Source organism: Pelodiscus sinensis, chromosome 8, assembly GCF_049634645.1.
Source record: "Pelodiscus sinensis isolate JC-2024 chromosome 8, ASM4963464v1, whole genome shotgun sequence".
Lineage (NCBI taxonomy): Eukaryota > Metazoa > Chordata > Testudines > Trionychidae > Pelodiscus > Pelodiscus sinensis.
The window spans coordinates 21,344,471-21,366,698 of NC_134718.1; the positions used below are offsets into that span (position 1 = coordinate 21,344,471).

The window sequence follows — 22,228 nt, forward strand, 5'->3', positions numbered from 1 at the left end:
CGTTTATAAAAAGTATTCAGAAGCATTACTGTATCAGTTGTGTTGTTTGAGTTACAAAAATTTTGCTGTTAGTGTAATTGAAAAGGTAGCCATTGAAACTATGAAATATCATAAAATACTAGGACTGGAAGGTACCTTGAGAGGTCATCGAGTCCAGTACCCTGCCCTCATGGCAGGACCAAATACTGTCTAGACCATCCCTGATAGACAGTTATCTAACCTACTCTTAAATATCTCCAGAGATGGGGATTCCACAACCTCCATGGGCAATTTATTCCAGTGTTTAACCACCCTGACAGTTAGGAACTTTTTCCTAATGTCCAACCTAAACCTCCCTTGCTGCAGTTTAAGCCCATTGCTTCTTATTCTATCCTCAGAGGCCAAGATAAATAAGTTTTTTTCTCCCTCCTCCTTATGAAACACTTTTAGATAGCTGAAAACTGCTATCATGTCCCCCCTCAATCTTCTCTTTTCTAAACTAAACAAATCCAATTCTTTCAGCCTTTCTTCATAGGTCATGTTCTCTAGGCCTTTAATCATTCTTGTTGCTCTTCTCTGGATCCTCTCCAATTTCTCCACATCTTTCTTGAAATGCGGTGCCCAGAACTGGACACAGTACTCCAACTGAGGCCTAACCAGCGCAGAGTAGAGCGGAAGAATGACGTCTCGTGTCTCACTCACAACACACCTGTTAATGCATCCCAGAATCATGTTTGCTTTCTTTGCAACAGCATCACACCATTGACTCATATTTAGCTTGTGGTCCACTATAACCCCTAGATTCCTTTCTGCCGTACTCCTTCCTAGATAGTCGCTTCCCATTCTGTATGTGTGAAACTGATTGTTCCTCCCTAAGTGGAGCACTTTGCATTTGTCTTTATTAAACTTCATCCTGTTTACCTCAAACCATTTATCCAGTTTGTCCAGATCATTTTGAATTATGCTCCTCTGGAGCAGTCGCAACCCCTTCCAGCTTTGTATCATCTGCAAACTTAATAAGCATACGTTCAATGCCAATATTTAAATAGTTGATGAAGATATTGAACAGAGCCGGTCCCAAAACAGACCCCGTGGAACCCCACTTGTTATACCTTTCTAGCAGGATTGGGAACCATTAATAACTACTCGCTGAGTACGGTTATCCAGCCAGTTATGCACCCACCTTATAATAGCCCCATCTAAGTTGTATTTGCCTAGTTTATTGATAAGAATATCATGAGAGACCATATCAAACGCCTTACTAAAGTCTAGGTATACTACATCAATCGCTTCTCCCTTACCCACAAGACTCGTTATCCTATCAAAGAAAGCTGTCAGATTGGTTTGACATGATTTGTTCTTTACAAATACATGCTAGCTGTTACCTATCACCTTGCCACTTTCCAAGTGTTGACAGATGATTTCCTTAATTACTTGCTTCATTATCTTCCCTGGCACAGAAATTAAACTAACTGGTCTGTAGTTTCCTGGGTTGTTCTTATTCCCTTTTTATAAATGGGCACTATATTAGCCCTTTTCCAGTCTTCTGGAATCTCTCCTGTCTCCCATAATTTTCCAAAGATGATAGCTAGAGGCTCAGATACCTCCTCTGTCAGCTCCTTGAGTATTCTAGGATGCATTTCATCAGGCCCTAGTGACTTGCAGACATCTAACTTTTCTAGATGATTTTTAACATGTGCTTTTTAAATTTTATCTTCTAAACCTACCCCCTTCTAACTAGCATTCACTATGTTAGGCATTCTTTCAGCCTTCTCGGTGAAGACCGAAACAAAGAAGTCATTAAGCATCTCTTCCATTTCCAGGTTTCCTGTTACTGTTTCTCCCTCCTCACTGAGCAGTGGGCCTACCCTGTCCTTGGTTTTCCTCTTGCTCCTAATGTATTTATAAAAAGTCTTCTTGTTTCCCTTTATTCCTGTAGCTAGTTTGAGCTCATTTTGTGCCTTTGCCTTTCTAATCTTGCTCGTGCATTCCTGTGTTGTTTGCCTATATTCAGCCTTTGTAATTTGTCCTAGTTTCCATTTTTTTATATGAATCCTTTTTTATTTTTAGATCATGCAAGATCTCGTGGTTTAAACCAAGGTGGCCTTTTGCCATATTTTCTATCTTTCCGACGCCACGGAATAGCTTGCTTTTGGGCCCTTAATAATGTCCCTTTGAAAAACTGCCAACTCTCCTCAGTTGTTTCTCCCCTCAGTTTTGATTCCCATGGGACCTTACCTATCAGCTCTCTGAGCTTACCAAAGTCTGCCTTCCTGAAATCCATTGTCTCTATTTTGCTGTTCTCCCTTCTACCATTCCTTAGAATTGCGAACTGTATGATTTCATGATCACTTTTACCCAAGCTGCCTTCCACTTTAAAATTCTCAACCAGTACCTCCCTATTTGTTAAAATCAAATCTAGAACAGCTTCCCCCGGTAGCTTTTTCAACCTTCTGAGAAGAAAAAAAAAGTTGTCTCCAATGCAGTCATAGAGCTTATTGGATAGTCTGTGCCCTGCTGTGTTATTTTCCCAACATGTATCTGGATAGTTGAAGCCCCCATCACCACCAAATCTTGGGCTTTGGATGATTTTGTTAGTTGTTTAAAAAAAGCCTCATCCACCTCATCCACCTCTTCTACCTGGGTAGGTGGCCTGTAGTAGTCTCCTAGCATGTTCTTTACTCCTTTTATCATAACCCAGAGACTCTCAACACTTTCATCTCCTATGTCCATCTCCATTCCTGTCCAAGTGTGTACATTTTTAATATACAAGGCAACACCTCCTCCCTTTTTTCCCTGTCTATCCTTCCTGAGCAAGCTGTACCCTTCCATACCAACATTCCTATCGTGTATTATCCCACCAAGTTTCTGTGATGCCAACAATGTCATAGTTGTATTTATTTATTAGCACTTCCATTTTTTCCTGCTTATTACCCATACTTCTCGCACTTGCATATAAGCATCTAAGATACTGATTTGATCTTGCCTCCCAGTTTTGCCCTGACCCTTCTTTCTCTCTGCCATTATAGACCACGTTCCCTCCCATTTCCGACACATCTCCCAGGTCTCCATGTTCTCCACTTATCTGTGGGCTTTGCTCACCTGTCCCCGTTGAACCTAATTTAAAGCCCTCCTCTCTAGGTTAGCCAGTCTGTGTCCAAATAGGGTCTTCCCCTGCTCGAAAGGTGAACGCCATCTCTGCCCAGCAGTCCTTCCTGGAATTAGCATCCCATGGTCGAGAAAGCCAAAGCCCTCCTGGAGACACCAGCTTCGCAGCCATGCATTCACCTCCAGGATGCACCTGTCTTTGCCCTGGCCCCTACGTTTGAGAGGAAGGATCAAAGAGAATACCACCTGTACTCCCAGAGCCCTGTAGTCACTCTTGATCCACTCAGTGTCACACTTCACAGTATCATTTGTGCCCACATGGATGAGTAGCGTGGGGTAGTAGTCAGAGGGCCAGATAATCCTCGACAATGCCTCCGTAACATCTCGGCTACGAGACCCTGGCAGACAGCATACCTCCCGAGATGAAATGTCAGGGCGACAGATGGGCACCTCCGTCCCCTTCAGAAGAGAGTCTCTGACCACCACTACACTACATTTCCTATTCGCAGTGGTGGCAGCAGGGCTCCCAGCCTTGGGGGCATGAGGTTTCTCCTCCTCCTGTTGTAGGGGGTGATTCCTTATCTCCTGTATCAAGAAGAGCTTAACCGTTTCCTAGTACCGTGGCGGGAGAGTTCGGAGCAGGGGCGGAGCACTGTCTGCTGCACACCTTTCGCATTGGATGGTCTCCCCAGCCTGGATATCAGTAAGTGGAAATTGCAAGCCACAGTCCCTGCAAAACCACACCAGGATTTGGGTAGAGGCATCCATGCTCAGGCGCTCTGTCTGGCTACAGGCGTAGGTGGAGGAGACAGAAGCAGTGCTGGCGCAGGTGTTGTAGGCCTCCCTCTGTGAAACTCTCTCTTAAACTCCCCAGTCTGCAGTCCTTTATCTTCCTCGCTCCCCTGGTCGCTTTGCCTCTGGCTTTTAAAGCCTGCTTGCCTAGGTCTGGCCTGCCCCCTCGTGAGTCACAGAGGGGAAGGCTGATCAGAGGCAATCAAGGGAACAAATGTCAGGCACTCAGTCCCATCTGCCACAGCAGCTGAAACTGAAACTGCAGTCACCTGAAATCAAAATTCAAACAGTCGAGCAAACTCACTCACACCAAAAGCAAGTACTCTCACTCTAACCTGGTAGCCTGTTCAGCGGCAGTATCTCTTGCTCTCCCTCTTAAACTCTCCTGTTTGCAGCTCCTGTCCCCCCGACACACACAAGAAATATCACAGATCATTATTAAATTGTAATCTGGAGAGCACAATAGCAAATCAGTTGCTGAACAGTACGTAGCCTCATCATTTACTGGAGTAAATTGATGTAGCTCCTAAAAAATAGTTTTTAAAGCCAAGAAATTGTCACTATGAGACTGATCCATCTCCCACTGAAGTCAGTGGGTTCATTCCATTGTCTCTAGTTAGGGTTGCCAGATGGTTTAACCAAAAATACCGAACACTCTCCCCCCGCCCACCTCCACAAAAAAAAAACCCACCGGAGAAAAAATTCTGGTGGGGGAGTTAAGGAGGAGACCAAGGTTGTTGAGAGGGGAAAAAAAAGGGACCCCGAGAGTTAAGCAAATAATAATAATAATCAGGGTTTGACAAATAATACAATCTACTCGCCTGTGGCGAGTAGATTGTAACCCGGAAGAGCTGAGTTTGGGTGATCTGCGCATGAGCAGATCGCTGGACAGTGCGACTGGCGAGCAGGGCTTGCCGCAGTTCGGCGAGCCCTGATAATAATAATAATAAAAAAAACCCAGCATGGCCTCTTTAAGAAATGCTAACAGGCTGCCGGCAGCCATCCACCATCTTGTCTTCCTACTCCGGGCTAGACAGCTCCCCTGTGGAACCAGGTAATCACGCAATATTTTGGCCTCCTGACCGGGAAAAAAATCAAAAGATACTGGACATTTTTCCGGTATTTTCTGAATTGTTTTACTAGACAGGAGGTGAAAATACTGGACTGTCCGGGTCAGTACCGGACATCTGGCAACCCTATCTCCAATGGAAGCTGCATGAGGCCACTGATGTGAGACTTGGTTCCTTCAAGCTGTTTTGAATAAGAAGAGATCAACCTCTCTCACACACACTCTCCCCAAAACCCCATGAGCTTTAACTATAATATATAAATATATTCACTAGGGCACATATTAATCTTTTTACATGATTTCATCACAAAAATATAGAATGATTGGAGAAAAGTTGAATTTAAAACCTTTTTTTTTTTTTTTAACAGATTATGGAAGAAACAAACACACAAATTGCTTGGCCATCCAAGCTGAAGATTGGAGCAAAGTCAAAAAAAGGTATATTTGCTTGTTTTACTTTCATATTTTTTAAAAAATTGATTTTTTTGTGAAAGTAAACCCACTGAAATAACATTTAATTGAATCACAGACGAGGTGATTTCTTATATTAGACCCTGAATACTTGTTTTTTTTATTTTTCTTGGGTGTTTGTTCTCTACTCATTTGAATTGCCTTGTAAATTTTAGAGATTTGACTGACATTTTATAGCAAACTAGTCTAGAACTTCATATATTTGAAGCTTTTGACTAGTCGTCAATGTAATCATGACTATCTCTACGATTTTGTCTAATATTTTAATGTTCAAATTAAGATAATCTACAATTTATGGAACTGGATACTGATTGTGTTTTAAGACTGTAGCTCAAGGAATCAAACTGTTGTTGGAGTGTGTGTGTGTGTGTGTGTGTGTGTGTGTGTGTGTGTGTGTGTGTGTGTGTGTGTGTGTGTGTGTGTGTGTGTGTGTTTGAGAGAGAGAACACTGACTTCCTACTGCTACTAGAGTAATCCTTGAATTAAATCTGTCAGAGTGCTGAGGGCATTTTGGTTGATGCTGATGCACAGATGAAAGTGAACATGAGAAAACCAAGGTATATTGTCCATAATCTGTTTGAAATGTAAGGGAAATATATGTCAAAAGGGGAAAATATTGGTATTCTTTTTCAGTGTTGTAAACAATTAAATGCAGAATAACCACAAAAAGTAGTTGATGGAGGCAAAGTAGAAGATGTCAGAAAATGGAGTTTGGCTCTCATTTGCAAAATCTTAAAAGCTCTGATAAATTATAGACTCTTAAACCAAATTGGTCACATTCCCTTACCCTTTTGAACAGAGAAAGAACTCATGAGCGGTTAAGAAGGTCTGTTCATAAAGGCTCAGGATGTATTTTTTTGAGCCAGAGAGACTCAGCCTAAGAGAGTTCCGCCCCCCCCCCCCCCCCATATGCTGCAAGGAGACAGATTGCATTCATGTATGTTCAGGAATGCATACCACTTGAGGAAAGAGTAGCCAGAAAGAAAGCATAAGGGAAAAATTATGTAGTGGTAGTTAGAAATGAGGATTGCATAGGTAGGAAAGGAATGCTTATAATCAGTGGTAAAAAGCAAAGTCTCCATGAAGACCTTTTCTCTATCCAGGTCTTCTTCTGCTTACTTTAGTCTCATGATATGACTTTTTCAAGGTGCTAGTCTGAGTTTTAAAAGAGATGGGGATATTCCATACTTTTTAACCAAATTTAAAAAAAAGTAAAGGAAAAGCAATACGTGTAATACCATTTGGATGTTAATGAACTATTTGCTATTGAAGTCTTGTATGCAAGATTAATTCAAATCTGCCTAATACCCACAGATATAGGAGGAAATCTGGCAGAAAGCCATGAACAGAGGGTATAGAGTAATAGATTGCGTTCAGGACTGTGTTTTGAAGTTGTCATGGCTAACTGTGCGGCTGTCTGTTCGGGTATGTCTACACTACCCCGCTAGTACGAACTAGCGGGGTAATGTATGCATACTGAACGTGCAAATGAAGCCCGGGATTTGAATTTCCTGGGCTTTATTTGCATAAGCCGGCCGGCGCCATTTTTAAATGCCGGCTTGTTCGAACCCCGTGCCGCGCGGCTACACGCGGCACGGGCTAGATAGTTCGGGCTAGCAAGCCATTCCGAACTATCTGTACGCCTCGTGGAACGGGGTATGTCTACACTAGCGGGGTAGTGTAGACATACCCTTCTTGAGTTAGAAGGAATGCATCAGGCCCCATACCTGTCTGGATGGAATTCTGTAGTTCACCCCTTTTAAAACTGTGAGAATTCACTAAGTCGAATTGGCGCTAGATCCACAGTTTTTTTTCTCTGTGGGAGCCTGTAATAGCATACATTTGCAGTGGGACAGAAACAGTTTATTTAAAACAATGCCTGATTTATTTTGCCCAACAGGTGGATTCACAGTGCTCTGAGAAACTGATTTTAAAATAAGACACCTGCACACACACTTCCTTACCTAAGCTTAACTAGGAATGTGAAAGGTTAACTGTTTAACCGGTTACCAGTAAGCATTAGGCTTACTGGAATGCTTCTTAGGTAACTTGTATCACAGCCAACTGTGGTAGGCTGGATCAGCCCTAGCTGAGTCCAGCCCGCTATGGGGGACTAGTAGGCAAGGCTGCACCTGCGTGGGCCAGCAGGACCCCGCCTGCATGGGGGTGTCATGCCAGCCCTGGCCTTGGCCCAGAGGGACTGTGGCCCCTCGCGTGGCCAGGCATGGTATCAGCCCAGGCTGTAACCTGCCAGCAGCCCAGCAGTGTCCCGACCCCAGCCACACAGGGCAGGCAGGTAGGTCTCTGGGGCTTGTCATCCCCAGCCCCTGGCAGGCCAGCAGGACCCCTCCATTCCTCTCTTGCCCAGGTTGGTGTGGCGGAGGCTGGGCAAGGGGTTAACCAGTTAACAATTTTAACTTTTTTTACATCCCTAAGCTTCACTACTCTATCCACAGACATCTCAGGAAGACTGGGCTTATTCTCAGTCTCTGAGACGGGATGATCGAGAGCATCCTAAGGTACTTGCAGCGCTATCCCTGTTGGAATATTTGACTGTCAGCCTTTTTGCACATACATCCTGGCCAGTAACTCTAAACTCACTCCAAATTCTTCACTCGATAAGGTCTGTGAGCATTTTGAGTTCTGTTTTTCCCAGCCTTAGTCCTGGAAAGAGTAAAATAGCCTTGCCTTGATAGGATCCAGGTGAGTATATTCTCCCACCAATTGATGGTCCATTTAACTCCTTTGCATCTGGGTACCCAAGAAGCTGTCATATCTATGTTATTGTACCTTTCCTGCATGGTTGTTTGTGATGGGGCTGGCCAGCCGCGCACTGAACAAGGGGGTGGAGAGTCCACCTATTGGGTAGAATACGCCCCTCCCCCACAGCCCTGCTGGGCATGCTTGCAGTGCAGCCCAAGTATAAAAGGCTGCAGGTTGCTCAGTTGGGGCGGGCTGCTGGAGGGGAAGGAGTTCCTCTCCAGACACAGGAGTCACAGCCATTGCAGCTGGAACAAGAGGTGCTGGACCAGTTGCCCCTGCCGCTGTTGTCTCCGGGACGAGCCAGACTGCAACACCGGCTGCGCTGTGCAGCCCCCCCTAGACACTGGTGCTGCCTCGGCCCCTGCTGTCTCCCAACCCACACTTGCCAATGGTGCTGCTGTAGCTGGACCCACATCCACAGGTGGGACCTCTGTCAGCCAGGGCGAGGGGGTAGGAAGCAACCCAAGGTGGGGACCAGGAAAGGCCGCAGCGGGTTCAGAGAGTTTCAGGGAGAACTCCTCGCTGAGCCTGTGGTGGGAGCCACCCGCCACTGATAGGGCCCTGGGTTGGGGCCCGGTGGAGAGGGAGGGCCCGGGCCCCTCTACCCCTTCCTCCCAGATCCTGGACAACAAGGGATCCCATAAAGGACTAGGCCGTGGGGCCTATATGTAAAGGACTGGGCCGCTAGGCCTGTTTTCAGAGGACTAGGCCTACAGTTAAAGGACCAGACCTTGGTGTTTAAGGGGGCGGGACTGGTGACCCCACCACATTGTTCAACAACCCTTTCTAGCTTTGATTTAGCTTGATGTATCTGGGGAGGGTAATGTCACACAAACAGGGAAATATTTACACATAATAGCATGGGAAAGAATACAGTTCATTTCATGGGAAGCAATACTAAGTGTAGGTGACTTTTTAACATCTTAATGAATTAGGTGATGAAATAAATGTGCATTAATGAAGTTTACTTATGACATTAAATTAAAAGAAAGGGTGAATGCTAGTGAGAAGAGAAATACAAAGAGTCCTAGGAGACTAGAAACCTGATAAAAAAAAATGACAATGAAATGCAGCTTGAAAAAAATGCAAACTAATACAGCTAGGGAAATATCATCTAAACCACGCACACATAATGAGAAACATGGTAAGTCTTAATGCCAAAAGAAACGTAGAGTAGTGGCAGAATACAAATGAAACACTTCTGCAATGTCTTAAAAATTAAAAATGGTATGGTTTTGTATTCTTGTTCAGTTGTCATATACATGGGAGGTTGTGTGCATACACACAAGCTAATGAATTATAGCAAAAGTTTGGGGGAGAACCTACATTTTAGATAGGATGGCCCACAGTTTAATAGTCCATGCTGTTTCCCATGCCATTTACATTTGAATAAATTGCTTAATTTTCAACCACAGTAATTGTTTCTATGGAAAAATAATACTGGTGAAGTGTTTGATGTGTCTTGACATCATTTTATAACATTTAAGAGCTGGAACAAAGGAGTAGAGTCAGAACAGTGTAACCAGCCACTCAGTGTTCAGAGACATTTGACAGTAGCCCAGGGATGGGCAATAATTTTCATGGGGGGGAGAGTGGGGCAGTCCATGATTTTTGGTAAGCTGTGAGAAGCCGTACATGTCATCTTAATGAAATTACATCACCATCTACTGCAGGGCTGGGTAAGATACGGCCTGTGGGCTGGATCTGGCCCACCTAACAATTTGATCCAACCTGTGGATTGCATCTGGCCACTTACTATTTATGTTCTGCTGCCAGAGACACAGAATTTCGGCTCCCAGTTATGGTGCTACCCTAGCAGCGGCTACAGACCCAAGCCTTTTAAATAGCCACAGCAGCCTTGGGTGGCTGCTAGGCAATGTGGTAGCAGTGGGGCAGGAGCCCTTTAAATAGCATGAATTAAGAGGTTGCCAGGCTCCCAGCCATACTACTACCGCGTTCCTGGCAGCTTCCCAGGGTTGCTGCATCTGTTTAAAAGGCTTGTGTCTCCAGCCGCTACCAAGTAATACCACGACCGGGAGCTGCGAGCCCTTACAGTCCCACTGCCTGAGCGACCTCGTACAAATTCTGAAGAACTGGCAGGACATAAATAGTAAGCGGAGATATACAGTCTGCGGGTGGATCAAATTGTTATGTGGTCTGGATCAGGATCCCTGCTGTAGCCCATTTTCTTGACTGGAAAATGAGTCCCTAATAAGCAGTCACTTTATTAGGAAAGAAGAAGAATAACCCCTACAGAAAAGAAATGTTAATCTGCAGACTGATAGGCAGAAGTCTTTTAGCAGTTTGAATGGTGATAAATGTGATGCAGGGTATCTTATGCTCTGTTCTAGCATTTAATTCTTCACCAAGACCACATTAGTAAAGATGACCTGAAATTTTGGTAGATTGGTACTAGGGATGTAAAATTCTGTTTAATTGGTTAACCTGTTAAACATACTGGGTTCGTAAACTGACTAACAGGGAGAGCAGATGGGAGTGTCGCGCCAGCCTGGCTGGAGCTGCTCCTCCTCTTCCCCCCACCTGCTGCTAGGCTGGAGTAGCCCACTTCCCACCGCAGGCAGGGGCTGCATCATCCAGGCTAGAGCCAGGAAATACAACCTACTTCAAAGTAGGAATAAGACCCTCCGGAAAAGGGCACTTTTTCCGGAGGATCGGGGCCAGTGTAGACGCTCTTTTCCGGCTTTTTTAAAAGCCGGAAAAAAGCGGCGGACATTTTTATTTAAATGCCGCGGGGGATATTTAAATCTCCCGCGGATTTCCCTACGACGACTGGTGAAATTTACATGTCCCTTCCGGAAAAGGGGCCAGTGTAGACGTAGCCATACAGAATGGGAAGTGACTGTCTGTGAAAGAGTATTGCAGAAAGGGATTTAGGAATCATAATGGACCACAAGCTAAATATGTGTCAACGGTGTGCCCCTGTTGCAAAAAAAGAAACATAATTCTGGGATGCATTAACAGGAGTGTTGTAAGCAAGACATGAGAAGTCATTCTTCCGCTCTAGTGTGCGCTGATTAGGCCTCAGTTGGAGTATTATGTCTAGTTCTGGGCACTGCATTTCAAGAGAGATGTGGAGAAGTTCTGGAGAAGAGCACCAAAAGTAATTAAAGTTTTAGAAAACATGAGCTATGAGGGAAGACTGAAAGAATTGGGCTTGTTTCATTTAGAAAAGAGAAGACTGTTTTCAGGTACCTAAAATTGTTTTTGAAGGAGGAGAGAGAAAAATCATTCTCTGTGGCCTCTGATGACAGGACAAGAAGCAATGGGCTTAAATTGCAGCAAGGGAGATTTAGGTTGAACATTATGAAAAACTTCCTAACTGTCAAGGTGGAAAAGCACTGGAATAAATTGCCTAAGGAGGTTGTGGAATTTCCATCACTAGAGGTAGTTAAGAGCAGGTTAGAGCGATATCTATCGGGGATGATCTAGAATGGTGCTTGGCAGAGAACTGGACTTGATGATCTCATGAGGTCCCTTCCAGTTCTAGTATTCTATGACCCTTATGGCCCTGATAACCTTTATAATCAGGAAAATATCATGATTCCTTACTGCATATACATATAAGGTGACAATATTTCCCTATACTGAATACTGGTAAAATTGCTTGTATTCAAACAAGTTCAACAAATGTTACATCAAGTTGACTAAGCCCCTGTTAAAAAGAAATACTGTGTACCGTATTTTCCGGCGTATAAGGCGACTGGGAATATAAGACGACCCCCTAATTTTCTAGTTAAAACATAGGTTTTCGCCTATACTCGCCGTATAAGACTACCCCCCCTTAAGAGGCCAACCGGCAGCGCCCCAGCTGCTCTGCCCCAGGGTCCACAACAAAAGACTGGTCTGCTGGGCGGGGGGGCGCACTAGCTGCGCGCCCCCCCCCCCCCAGCAGACCAGAGACATGGGGAGTGGTGCCGCGCCTCGCCGCTGCTGCGGCTTTGCTCCCGGTGCCCCTGGTCTGCTGGGGACCGTCTCCAGCAGACTAGGGACACCGGGAGCAAAGCCGCAGCCGCGGCGGGGTCCCACGCCTCTGAGGCTTTGCCAGAGCAAAGCCTCAGAGGCGCGGGACCACTCCGCCTCCCTGGCTTTGCTCCCGGTGTCCCTGGTCTGCTGGAGACGGTCCCCAGCAGACCAGGGGCACTGGGAGCAAAGCCGCAGCAGCGGTGGGGTGCTGCGCCTCTCCAGTGGAAAGAGGTAACTAGTGGTATCCCCCAATGGTTCGAACTGGGACCAGTCCTATTCAACTTATTTTTAAATGATCTGGAAAAAGGGTGAGGTGGCAAAATTTGCAGATGACACTAAACTACCCAAGATAGTTAAGACCAAAGCAGACTGTGAAGGGCTTCAAAAGGATCTCACAAAACTAAGTGACTGGAAAATGAAATGTAATGTTGATAAATGTAAAGTAAAGCATATTGAAAAACATAATCCCAACTATACATTTAATATGATGGGGGCTAATTTAGCTATAACTACTCAAGCGAGAGATCTTGGAGTCACTGTGGATAGTTCTTTGAAAACATCCACTCAATGAGCAACCACAGTCAAAAAAGGAAACAATGCTATGAATCATTAAAAAAGGGATAGAGAATAAGACAGAGGATATTTTATTGCCTCTATGTAATACCATGGTACACCCACATCTTGAATACTGTGTACCGATGTGGTAGCCTCATCTCAAAAAAGATATATTGGCATTGGAAAAGGTTCAAAAAAGGGCAACAAAAATGATTAGGGGTTTCAAATGGGTCTTATATGAAGAGAGATTAAAAAGACTAGGACTTTTCATCTTAGAAAGGAGGAGACTAAGGGGGATATGATAGAGGACTATAAAATCATGACACGTGTGGAAAAAATCCATAAGGAAAAAATATTGACTTGTTCCCATAGCATAAGAACTAGGGGGTCACCAAATGAAATTAATAGGTAGCAGGTTTTAAAGAAACCAATTTTTTTTTCATGCAGCTCTCAGTCAACTTATGGAACTCTTTGACAGAGGATATAGTGAAGACCAGGAATTTAACAGGGTTCAAAAAAGAACTGGATAAATTGATGGAGGTAATGTCCATCAATGGCTATTAGCCAGGATGGATTGGAATTGCGACAAGAAATGGATGACATGAGAAGGATCACTTGATGAGTACCTGTTCTGTTCACTCCCTCTGGAGAATCTGGCACTGGCTATGTTGGAAAACAGGATACTGGGCTAGATGGATCTTTGGACTGACCCAGTATGACCGTTCTTATGGTCTTATACACGATTAACTGATAAACTTGGGATTATCAGTTAATCATAACAACTATAAGCCTCCACTCTCCCTTGTTGCCTCTGTATCAAAGGCAGCGGAGGCCAGTGCCTGTGGGGTGCCAGCTTTAAGCTGGCTTCCACTCATATTGACTCCCGCGAAGCCATCTTCTCTCCCTCCCCCTGCTGTTGCCTCCCCTAAGCAACAGTTACCATCTCCTCCCCCAGTGTATAAATGTGTATCTGCTGAAAATTTCAGTGGATACACGTTTAGAAAAATAAATGCACTTTAACATCCCCAGTAGATAGGGCATGGCAGTGAGAGTCAGGGGACCCAGCTAGGCTCTCTGGTACTGCTGATAAGGTATAGTATTGGAGGAACCAATGCACAAAATGAGTAGAAAAAGACTAAGTCACTTAAAATCATTGAGCTGGAAGAGACCTCAGGAAGTCATCAAGTCCGGCCCCCTGCCCAAGGCAGGACAATCCCATCCACTTACCCTCTTGGTTCTTCATCTGTGAAATGATGATAAAGCTTTGTATGATTATTATTAAGGATAGTAATTTTATAATAGACAATAGCACATTGGCTGCATTCCTCCCTAAATAGATGATTCACAGAATATTTTATTTTTGGACCTTCCAACTGTTTAGAATGTGTGAAACTTGCCTATCAAAGATACTGTTTTTAACAAAATTGCTAAAATATCCTGTATGACTTCACAAAAGCCAGAATTTCCTGCTCTAACAAGTAACAGATGCTTTAGTGTGTGTTTGTTATGGGGAGGCCCTGAAGATAAAACATTTTGAAATACATGTTTGTTTATTTTCCAAACAAATATATATTTTTCCAAACACTAAAATAAGTTTTGAAGGAAACCATGTGTTCAGATTTTCAGTTAAAAGTTGTTTGCAAAATGGAGAGAATGAGAAGTGAGTGACCGATGTTAGTAATGATAGGATGATTAAGGGATATAATGAATATACTTTTTTCTTTTATTTTCATTGACTTTACTTGTACATGTTTAGAGATAGTGAATGATGGTAGTAGAGTTGTTTTACTGAGCATTGTACTTAAGACCAAGTCATATTTCTTGAAGCACATATTGCATAGGCTTCAGGTCTTTATTAATTGGGAGATTAAAGATCTGAACAGGTATTACTGCTTTCTCTGCCTTCATTAATATGGTTGTATTCTGTGGAGGTGAACTTCTTTAAAAATAGAAAAGAAAAACAGTCTTTCTACATGTTTCATTAGTATTTAAAGTGCTACCAGACCATTTGTTGTTTAAGTTTTTCCTTGAAGAATAGTTCATGCAGCAGGGCTTGGACATTTAAAGCTCTGACCTGGTGAGACTAGCCAAGATGAGAGGCTGGAGGAAGATGCTCCTTCACAAACGGCAGGTAACAGAGAACCTAGAAGCATGAGCAGAGTCAGAGTACAGGGTGGGCTCTAGATACTCCTTATTCCAGCTCATCAGTTACTCATTTCCAGTGGCTGTATTCCCCTCTGCCAGCTTTCTCTCTCCATTCTTGCCCTGCACAGCACATCCCATTGCCCAGAGCTCTTCCTGATCATCAAAGACCATATTTCCAGTTCATCCTTCTAACCCTGCTCTCCTACCTTAGTGGTTACTTAAGAGAAGAAAGCTTATTTCCATATCTACTGTCCAGTGGAAAGACAAGCCTGCATTTTTGTGTTTACATTGGGTGCATATAAATTTTCAAAATTGATGATCATTCCCAAAGTGGGGCAAGAAATTCCTGTAATGGCTCAAAAAGATTGTATAATTATATGCCACAATTATTACGCTAATATAATTATTTTGATGTTACATAAGAGCATAAGAACGGCTGTACTGGGTCAGACCAAAGGTCCATCTAGCCCAGTATCCTGTCTACCGACAGTGGCCAACACCAGGTGCCCCAGAGAGGGTGGACCGAAGACAATGATCAAGCGATTTGTCTCCTGCCATCCCTCTCCAGCCTCTGACAGACAGAGGCCAAGGACACCATTCTATCCCCTGGCTAATAGCCTTTTATGGACCTAACCTCCATGAAATTATCTAGCTTCTCTTTAAACTCTATTATAGTCCTAGCCTTCACAGCCTCCTCTGGCAGGAGTTCCCTAGGTTGACTACACGCTGTGTGAAGAAGAACTTTCTTTTATTAGTTTTAAACCTGCTCCCCATTAATTTCATTTGGTGTCCTCTAGTTCTTCTATTTAGGGAACTAATAAATAACTTTTCTTTATCGGCCCTCTCCACACCACTCATGATTTTATAGACCTCTATCATATCCCCCCACAGTCTCCTCTTTTCTAAACTGAAAAGTCCCAGTCGCTTTAACCTCTCCTCATATGGGACCCATTCCAAACCCCTAATCATTTTAGTTGCCCTTTTCTGAACCCTTTCCAAGGCCAAAATATCTTTTTTGAGGTGAGGAGACCACATCTGTACACAGTATTCAAGATGTGGGCGTACCATAGTTTTATACAGGGGCAGTAAAATATTCTGTGTCTTATTTTCTATCCCTTTCCTAATAATTCCTAGCATCCTATTTGCCTTTTTGACCGCTGCTGCACACAGTGTGGAAGTTTTCAGAGAACTATCCACTATAACTCCAAGATCTCTTTCCTGATTTGTCATAGCCAAATTAGCCCCCATCATACTGTACGTATAGTTGGGGTTATTTTTCCCCGATGTGCATTACTTTACACTTATCCACATTAAATTTCATTTGCCATTTTGTTGCCCAATCACTCAGTTTGGTGAGATCTTTTTGGAGTCCCTCACAGTCTGCTTCTGTCTTGACTATCCTAAACAGTATGGTATCATCTGCAAACTTTACTACCTCACTGCTTACCCCTTTCTCCAGATCATTTATGAATAAGTTGAAAAGGATTGGTCCCGGGACTGACCCTTGGGGTACACCACTAGTAACCCCTCTCCACTCTGAAAATTTACCATTTATTCCTACCCTTTGTTTCCTGTCTTTTAACCAGTTCTCAATCCAAGAAAGGACCTTCCCTCTTATCCCATGGCCATGTAATTTACACAAGAGCCTTTGGTGAGGGACATGGTCAAAGGCTTTCTGAAAATCTAAGTATAGTATATCTACTGAATCCCCCTTGTCCGCATGTTTGTTAACCCCTTCAAAGAACTCTAATAGATTAATAAGACATGACTTCCCTTTACAGAAAGCATGTTGACTTTTGTCCAACAAATTATGTTCTTCTACATGCTTCAGAATTTTATTCTTTACTATTGTTTCGACTAATTTGCCCAGTACTGAAGTTAGACTTACCGGTCTGTAATTGCCAGGATCACCTCTACAGCCCTTTTTAAATATTGGTGTCACGTTGGCTACCTTCCAGTCATTAGGTACGGAAGCCGATTTAAAGGATAGGTTACAAACCACAGATAATAGCTCAGCAATTTCCCATTTGAGTTCTTTTAGAACCCTTGGATGAATGCTATCTGGTCCCGGAGATTTGTTAACATTAAGTTTTTCTATTTGTTCCAAAACCTCCTCTAATGACACTTCAATCCGGGACAGTTCCTCAGATTCATCACCCACAAAGGACGGTGCAGATTCAGGAATCTCCCCAACGTCCTCAGCCATGAAGACTGAAGCAAAGAAATCATTTAGTTTCTCCGCAATGGCTTTATCGTCCTTGATTGCTCCTTTTATAGCTCGATCATCTAGGGGACCCACAGGTTTTTTAGCAGGCTTCCTGCTTCTAATGTACTTAAAAAACTTTTTGTTATTTCTTTTTGAGTTTTTGGCTAGCTGTTCCTCAAAATCTTTTTTTGCTTTTCTTATTACATTTTTACACTTGATTTGACAGTGTTTATGTTCTTTTCTATTTATCTCACTAGGATTGGACTTCCACTTCTTAAAAGATACCTTTTTGTCCCTCACTGCTTCTTTTACATGGTGGTTAAGCCACGGTGACTCTTTTTTAGGTCTGTTGCTATGTTTTTTAATTTGGGGTATACATTTAAGTTGGGCCTCTATTATGGTGTCTTTAAAAAGGTTCTATGCAGCTTTCAGGGATTTGGCTCTAGTCACTGTGCCTTTTAATTTCTGTTTAACAAACCTCCTCATTTTTGCGTAATTCCCCTTTTTGAAATTAAATGCCAGGGTGCTGGACTGCTGAGGTGTACTTCCCACCACAGGAATGTTGAATGTTATTATATTATGGTCACTATTCTCAAGCGGTCCTGTAACGGTTATATCCTGGACCTGATCCTGCACTCCACTCAGGATTAAATCAAGAATTGCCTCTCCCCTTGTGGGTTCCTGCACCAGCTGCTCCAAGAAGCAGTCATTTAAGCCATTGAGAAATTTTATCTCCGCTTCTCTTCCTGAGGTGACATGTATCCAGTCAATATGGGGGTAATTAAAATCCCCCATTATCATAGAGTTCTTTATTTTGGTAGCCTCTCTAATCTCCCTCAGCATTTCAATGTCAGTATCGCTGTCCTGGTCAAGTGGTCGGTAATATATCCCTACTGCTAATTTCTTGTTATTGGAGCATGGAATTACTATCCATAGCAATTCTATTGAACGTGTTGATTCACTTAATATTTTTATTTCGTTTGATTCTACATTATCTTTCACATACAGTGCCACTCCGCCACCCAGCCGGCCTGCTCTATCCTTTCTGTATATTTTATATCCCGGTATGATTGTGTCCCACAGATTTTCCTCATTCCACCAGGTTTCGGTGATGCCTATTATGTCAATCTCCTCATTTAATACGAGGTACTCTAGTTCACTCATCTTATTAGTCAGACTCCTAGCATTTTCATACAAGCACTTTAAAAATTTGCCACTGCTTATTTGTCTGCCCTTCCCTGATGCATTGGATTTCTTTGTATGCAGTTGTTTGTCTGCTCTGGCCCATGGTTTGTCCTCTCCCCTCCTCTCTTTCTGACTACAGCTTAGAGAATCTCTATCAATGGATTCTCCTCTAAGAGAAGTCTTCCTCCGATGTACGTACATCTCCGCACCAATCGGCTTTCCCCCATCTCTTAATTTAAAAACTGCTCTACGGCCTTTTTAATGTTTAGTGCCAGCAGTCTAGTTCCACCCTTGTTTAGGTGGAGCCCATCCTTCCTGTATAGGCTCCCCCTCTCCCAAAAGTATTAATGTTAACACCATTAATATCATTATTTTGATATTTAAGAACGGTCATACTGGATCAGACCAAAGGTCCATCTAGCCTATTTTCCGACGGTGGCCAATGCCAGGTGCCCCAGAGAGAAATCATTAAATGATCCCTCCTCTGTGTTCCATTCCTGCTCTGACAAACAGAGACTAGAGAAACCATCCTACACATCTTGTCTATTAATAATTGAAGGACCATTAATTTATCTAGTTATTTTTTGAATACTGTTAAAGTCCTGGCTTTCACAGTGTCCTCTGGCTAAAAGTTCCACAGGTTGACTGTGTGTTGTGTGAAGAAATGCTTCTTTTGGTTTGTTTTAAATCTGCTACATATTAATTTCATTTGGTGACCCTTAGTTCTTTAGTTATGAGATCAAGTAAATAGTTTTTCCATATCTACTTTCTCCACACCAGTCATGATTTTATAAAACTCTATCGTATCTCCCCTTGGTCTCCTCTTTTGTAAACTGAAAAATCCCAGTTTTATTAATATCTCCTCAGATGTCAGCCATTCCATTCCCCTAATAATATTGTTGCTCTTTTCTGAATTTTTCCAGTGCTAAGATATCTTTTTTGCGATGAGGCAACCACATCTATATATGCATTATTCAAGATGTGGGCACATCATGGATTTATGTAGTGGCAATAAGATGTTCACTGTCTTATTCTCTATCTCTTTTAAATTATTCCTAACATTCTGTTCAGTTTTTTGACTGCTGCTGCACATTGAGTGGATATTTTCAGAGAACTATCCACAATGATTCCAAAATCTCTCTTGAGTGGTAACAGCTAATTTATTCCCTATCATTTTATACATGTACTTGGCAATATATTTTGCAATATGCATTACTTTGCATTTTCAACATTAAAATTAATTTGCCATTTTGTTGCCCAATCACCTAGTTTTGTGAGATCTTTTTGAAGTTTGTCACAGTCTGCTTTGGTCTTAACTATCTTGAGCTGTATACTGTCATCTGCAAATTTTGCCACCTCACTGTTTACGCTTTTCTCCAGATCATTTATGAATGTGTTGAATAGGACTGGTCCCAGTATTGACCCTTCTGAACACTTACCATTTATTCCTACCCTTCGTTTCCTACCTTTTAAGCAGTTATCAGTCCGTGAGAGGACCTTCCCTCTTATCCCATGATAGCTTACTTTGCTTAAAAGCCTTTGATGAGGGATCTTGTCAACAGCTTTCTGGAAATCTAAGTACATTGCATACATTGGATCCCCCTTGTCCACATGCTTGTTGATCCCTTCAAAGAATTCTAGTGGATTAGTGAGGCATGATTTTCCTTTACATGTTGCCCCAATAAATTACATTCATCTATGTGTCTGACAATTCTGTTCTTTTCTATTGTTTCAACCAAGTTGACCAGTACTGAAATTGGATTTACCAATCTGTAATTGCCAGGATCACCTCCAGAGACCTTTTAAAAATTGGTGTCGCATTAGCTATTTTCCAGTCACTTGAAGCTGATTGAAGGATAGATTACAAACCACAGTTATTAGTCCTGCAATTTCACATTTGATTTCTGCTCCTCATGACTGGTTTCTGTTTAATTTATCAATTTGTTCCAAAGCCTCCTTTAATGACATGTCAATCTGGAACAATTCCTCATTTTCAGGAAACCCTGTCTAATGTCTGATCTTTTCAACACTTTCATCCTCTCAAGCAATATTCTTCCATAACATTTCACTTACGCTGAAAGCAGATATTGTATTAGTAATGAATGGGAAGAGTAATATACTTTTCTGGACATTTTAGCTATTCAATTAACTAAAGTCTTTTCACAGATTAACTCTTGAAACCTGATCCTCATCATTTTGCCTATGAGGTTTAAATCCACAGATAGAGGGACCTAAAGAATGTCCAGGAATGCTAGAGAAGCAGAACATGAGTTAGCAGGAAGCCAGGAGAGCCAATAGAAACAGTGTGGGTTTTAGAATTGAAAGCAATTACCTTCCTGTTCCTGTCTTTGTGTGACCAAAGAAGAACATGGGAGACATGAGTTAAGTCAAGAAACTGAGCATGGAGAATCCAGCTACATCCATGCCTAGGGAAGAATTAAACCTTGAAACAACAGATATCTGAGTAGAATAGGGAATGTTTAGTCAGACAAGATGAGGTTATTTTTTTATTTTTGGATTTGTTGGACTTCTTTATGCTGAGCATGTGTAACTACTGCACCCCTTATACTGTAACATTCCAAAATGAATCCCAGGGAAGCAATTCTCTGTTTTTAATTCCCTTTTTTACTTGCTCTGTGGCACCTACTAATCAAGTAATGATTTACCAAGTGTGTTTTCTTTGTTTTGTTAATAAAAAATAATCTTTTTAAGACCATAGTATGTTTCCTCTGTCTTAGAAGGCAGGAGGTTCTATATGCATGTGCGTAAGACTGCAAGTCATACTACTAGGAGAAATTACATTTTTTCAAGCTGTCTCCAGAGGGAGGGTTGAGGAGTTTGAGGGTATCCCACAGGAAGAAATTCCTAAATGCTCTTTCCTGGGTTCTCAAAGGGCATTTTGCATTTGGGTGGTGGCAGCAATACCAAAGGCAGGTGAGGGCAAGAGGCAACCAGTGGGCCGGATCCAGCCTGCCAAGCCGCTGGGTCCAGCCCAGGGCCCACCTCACTGGGGCCCTTAGGCAGAGAGAAACTGGAGCTGCTTTAAAGGCTTGTTGTTCTATGCTCTGGATGCTGGGGAGAGAGGATGGAGGCTTTTCATGCTGTCCCAGCCCCAGCAAAATCTATCCACTCCCATTGGCCAGTTTCTGCAGTGGGTACAGCTCGGGGAGCCACTGGGGACAGACCACCACACAGACAATAGTAGCTAGCTGTCCGTTTCTCCAACCCTGCTGCTCCAAGGGGGTTATATCTGTCCCGGTCCCCACCTCTGGCCCCTTGCTGTTCCCAGCGGTCATTATACAGTATAACTCTTTCTGCTACCAGAGCCCTCCCTTCCCATTTTATGAGAAACAGTTGGATTCCAGGAACATCTCATTGTCCTGGCACAACCAAACCTTGACCTTGCTTTAAGTTATGATAACAGGAAGCTGCATAACAAATTTGGTGGTCCTAGCTCTTAACATTTAGAAAGAGTTCTTGAACACACACAGAAACAGACAATCTCTCTCAAATACATACTAGATTTGCACTAGCGGGTATATTTTGTACTGGGATATTTTTAAGTTTTAGGTACTTACTATCAAAGATGTGTTTATTTTGTAAAATATAAATCAAGATATGTGGGACATAGAGCTTACAAAATTTACATAAAATCCATTTGAGATTAGAGCATTCCAGTATATGACAACCAAGCCACTGTGTGATTTTATATATTGTCTGTAGTGTTCCTAGAGCTTTGAGGAGACATTTTGTGATATGAGTGAAGCTTGCAAGAAATGCACTAAAATGTGAAGTTTCTTTAAAATACTAATTTAAGTGTATAAGTACTGAGACTTTTTTGTGTAATCTCATCCTACCTTACAAATCCCCCATTTTTTTCCCTTCTCTTGTTAAATAATCTCTACATCAAAGATCTGTCTCTTCTGTGACAGGAAGAATTTTTTAGTTAATGTATGTGAAATGTTCAACAA

At 42.6% G+C, this 22,228-nt stretch overlaps 1 protein-coding gene across 2 annotated transcripts in view; it reads left to right on the forward strand.

The window, feature by feature from the left end:
• Nucleotides 1-22,228, forward strand: part of BICC1 (BicC family RNA binding protein 1) — a 241,577-nt gene that overhangs the window by 114,190 nt on the left and 105,159 nt on the right. For both annotated transcript variants that reach the window (XM_075934848.1, XM_075934849.1), the window contains one exon: nucleotides 5,317-5,386. In XM_075934848.1, coding sequence (XP_075790963.1) covers nucleotides 5,317-5,386 — 70 coding nt within the window. The remainder of the gene's footprint in view (nucleotides 1-5,316; nucleotides 5,387-22,228) is intronic.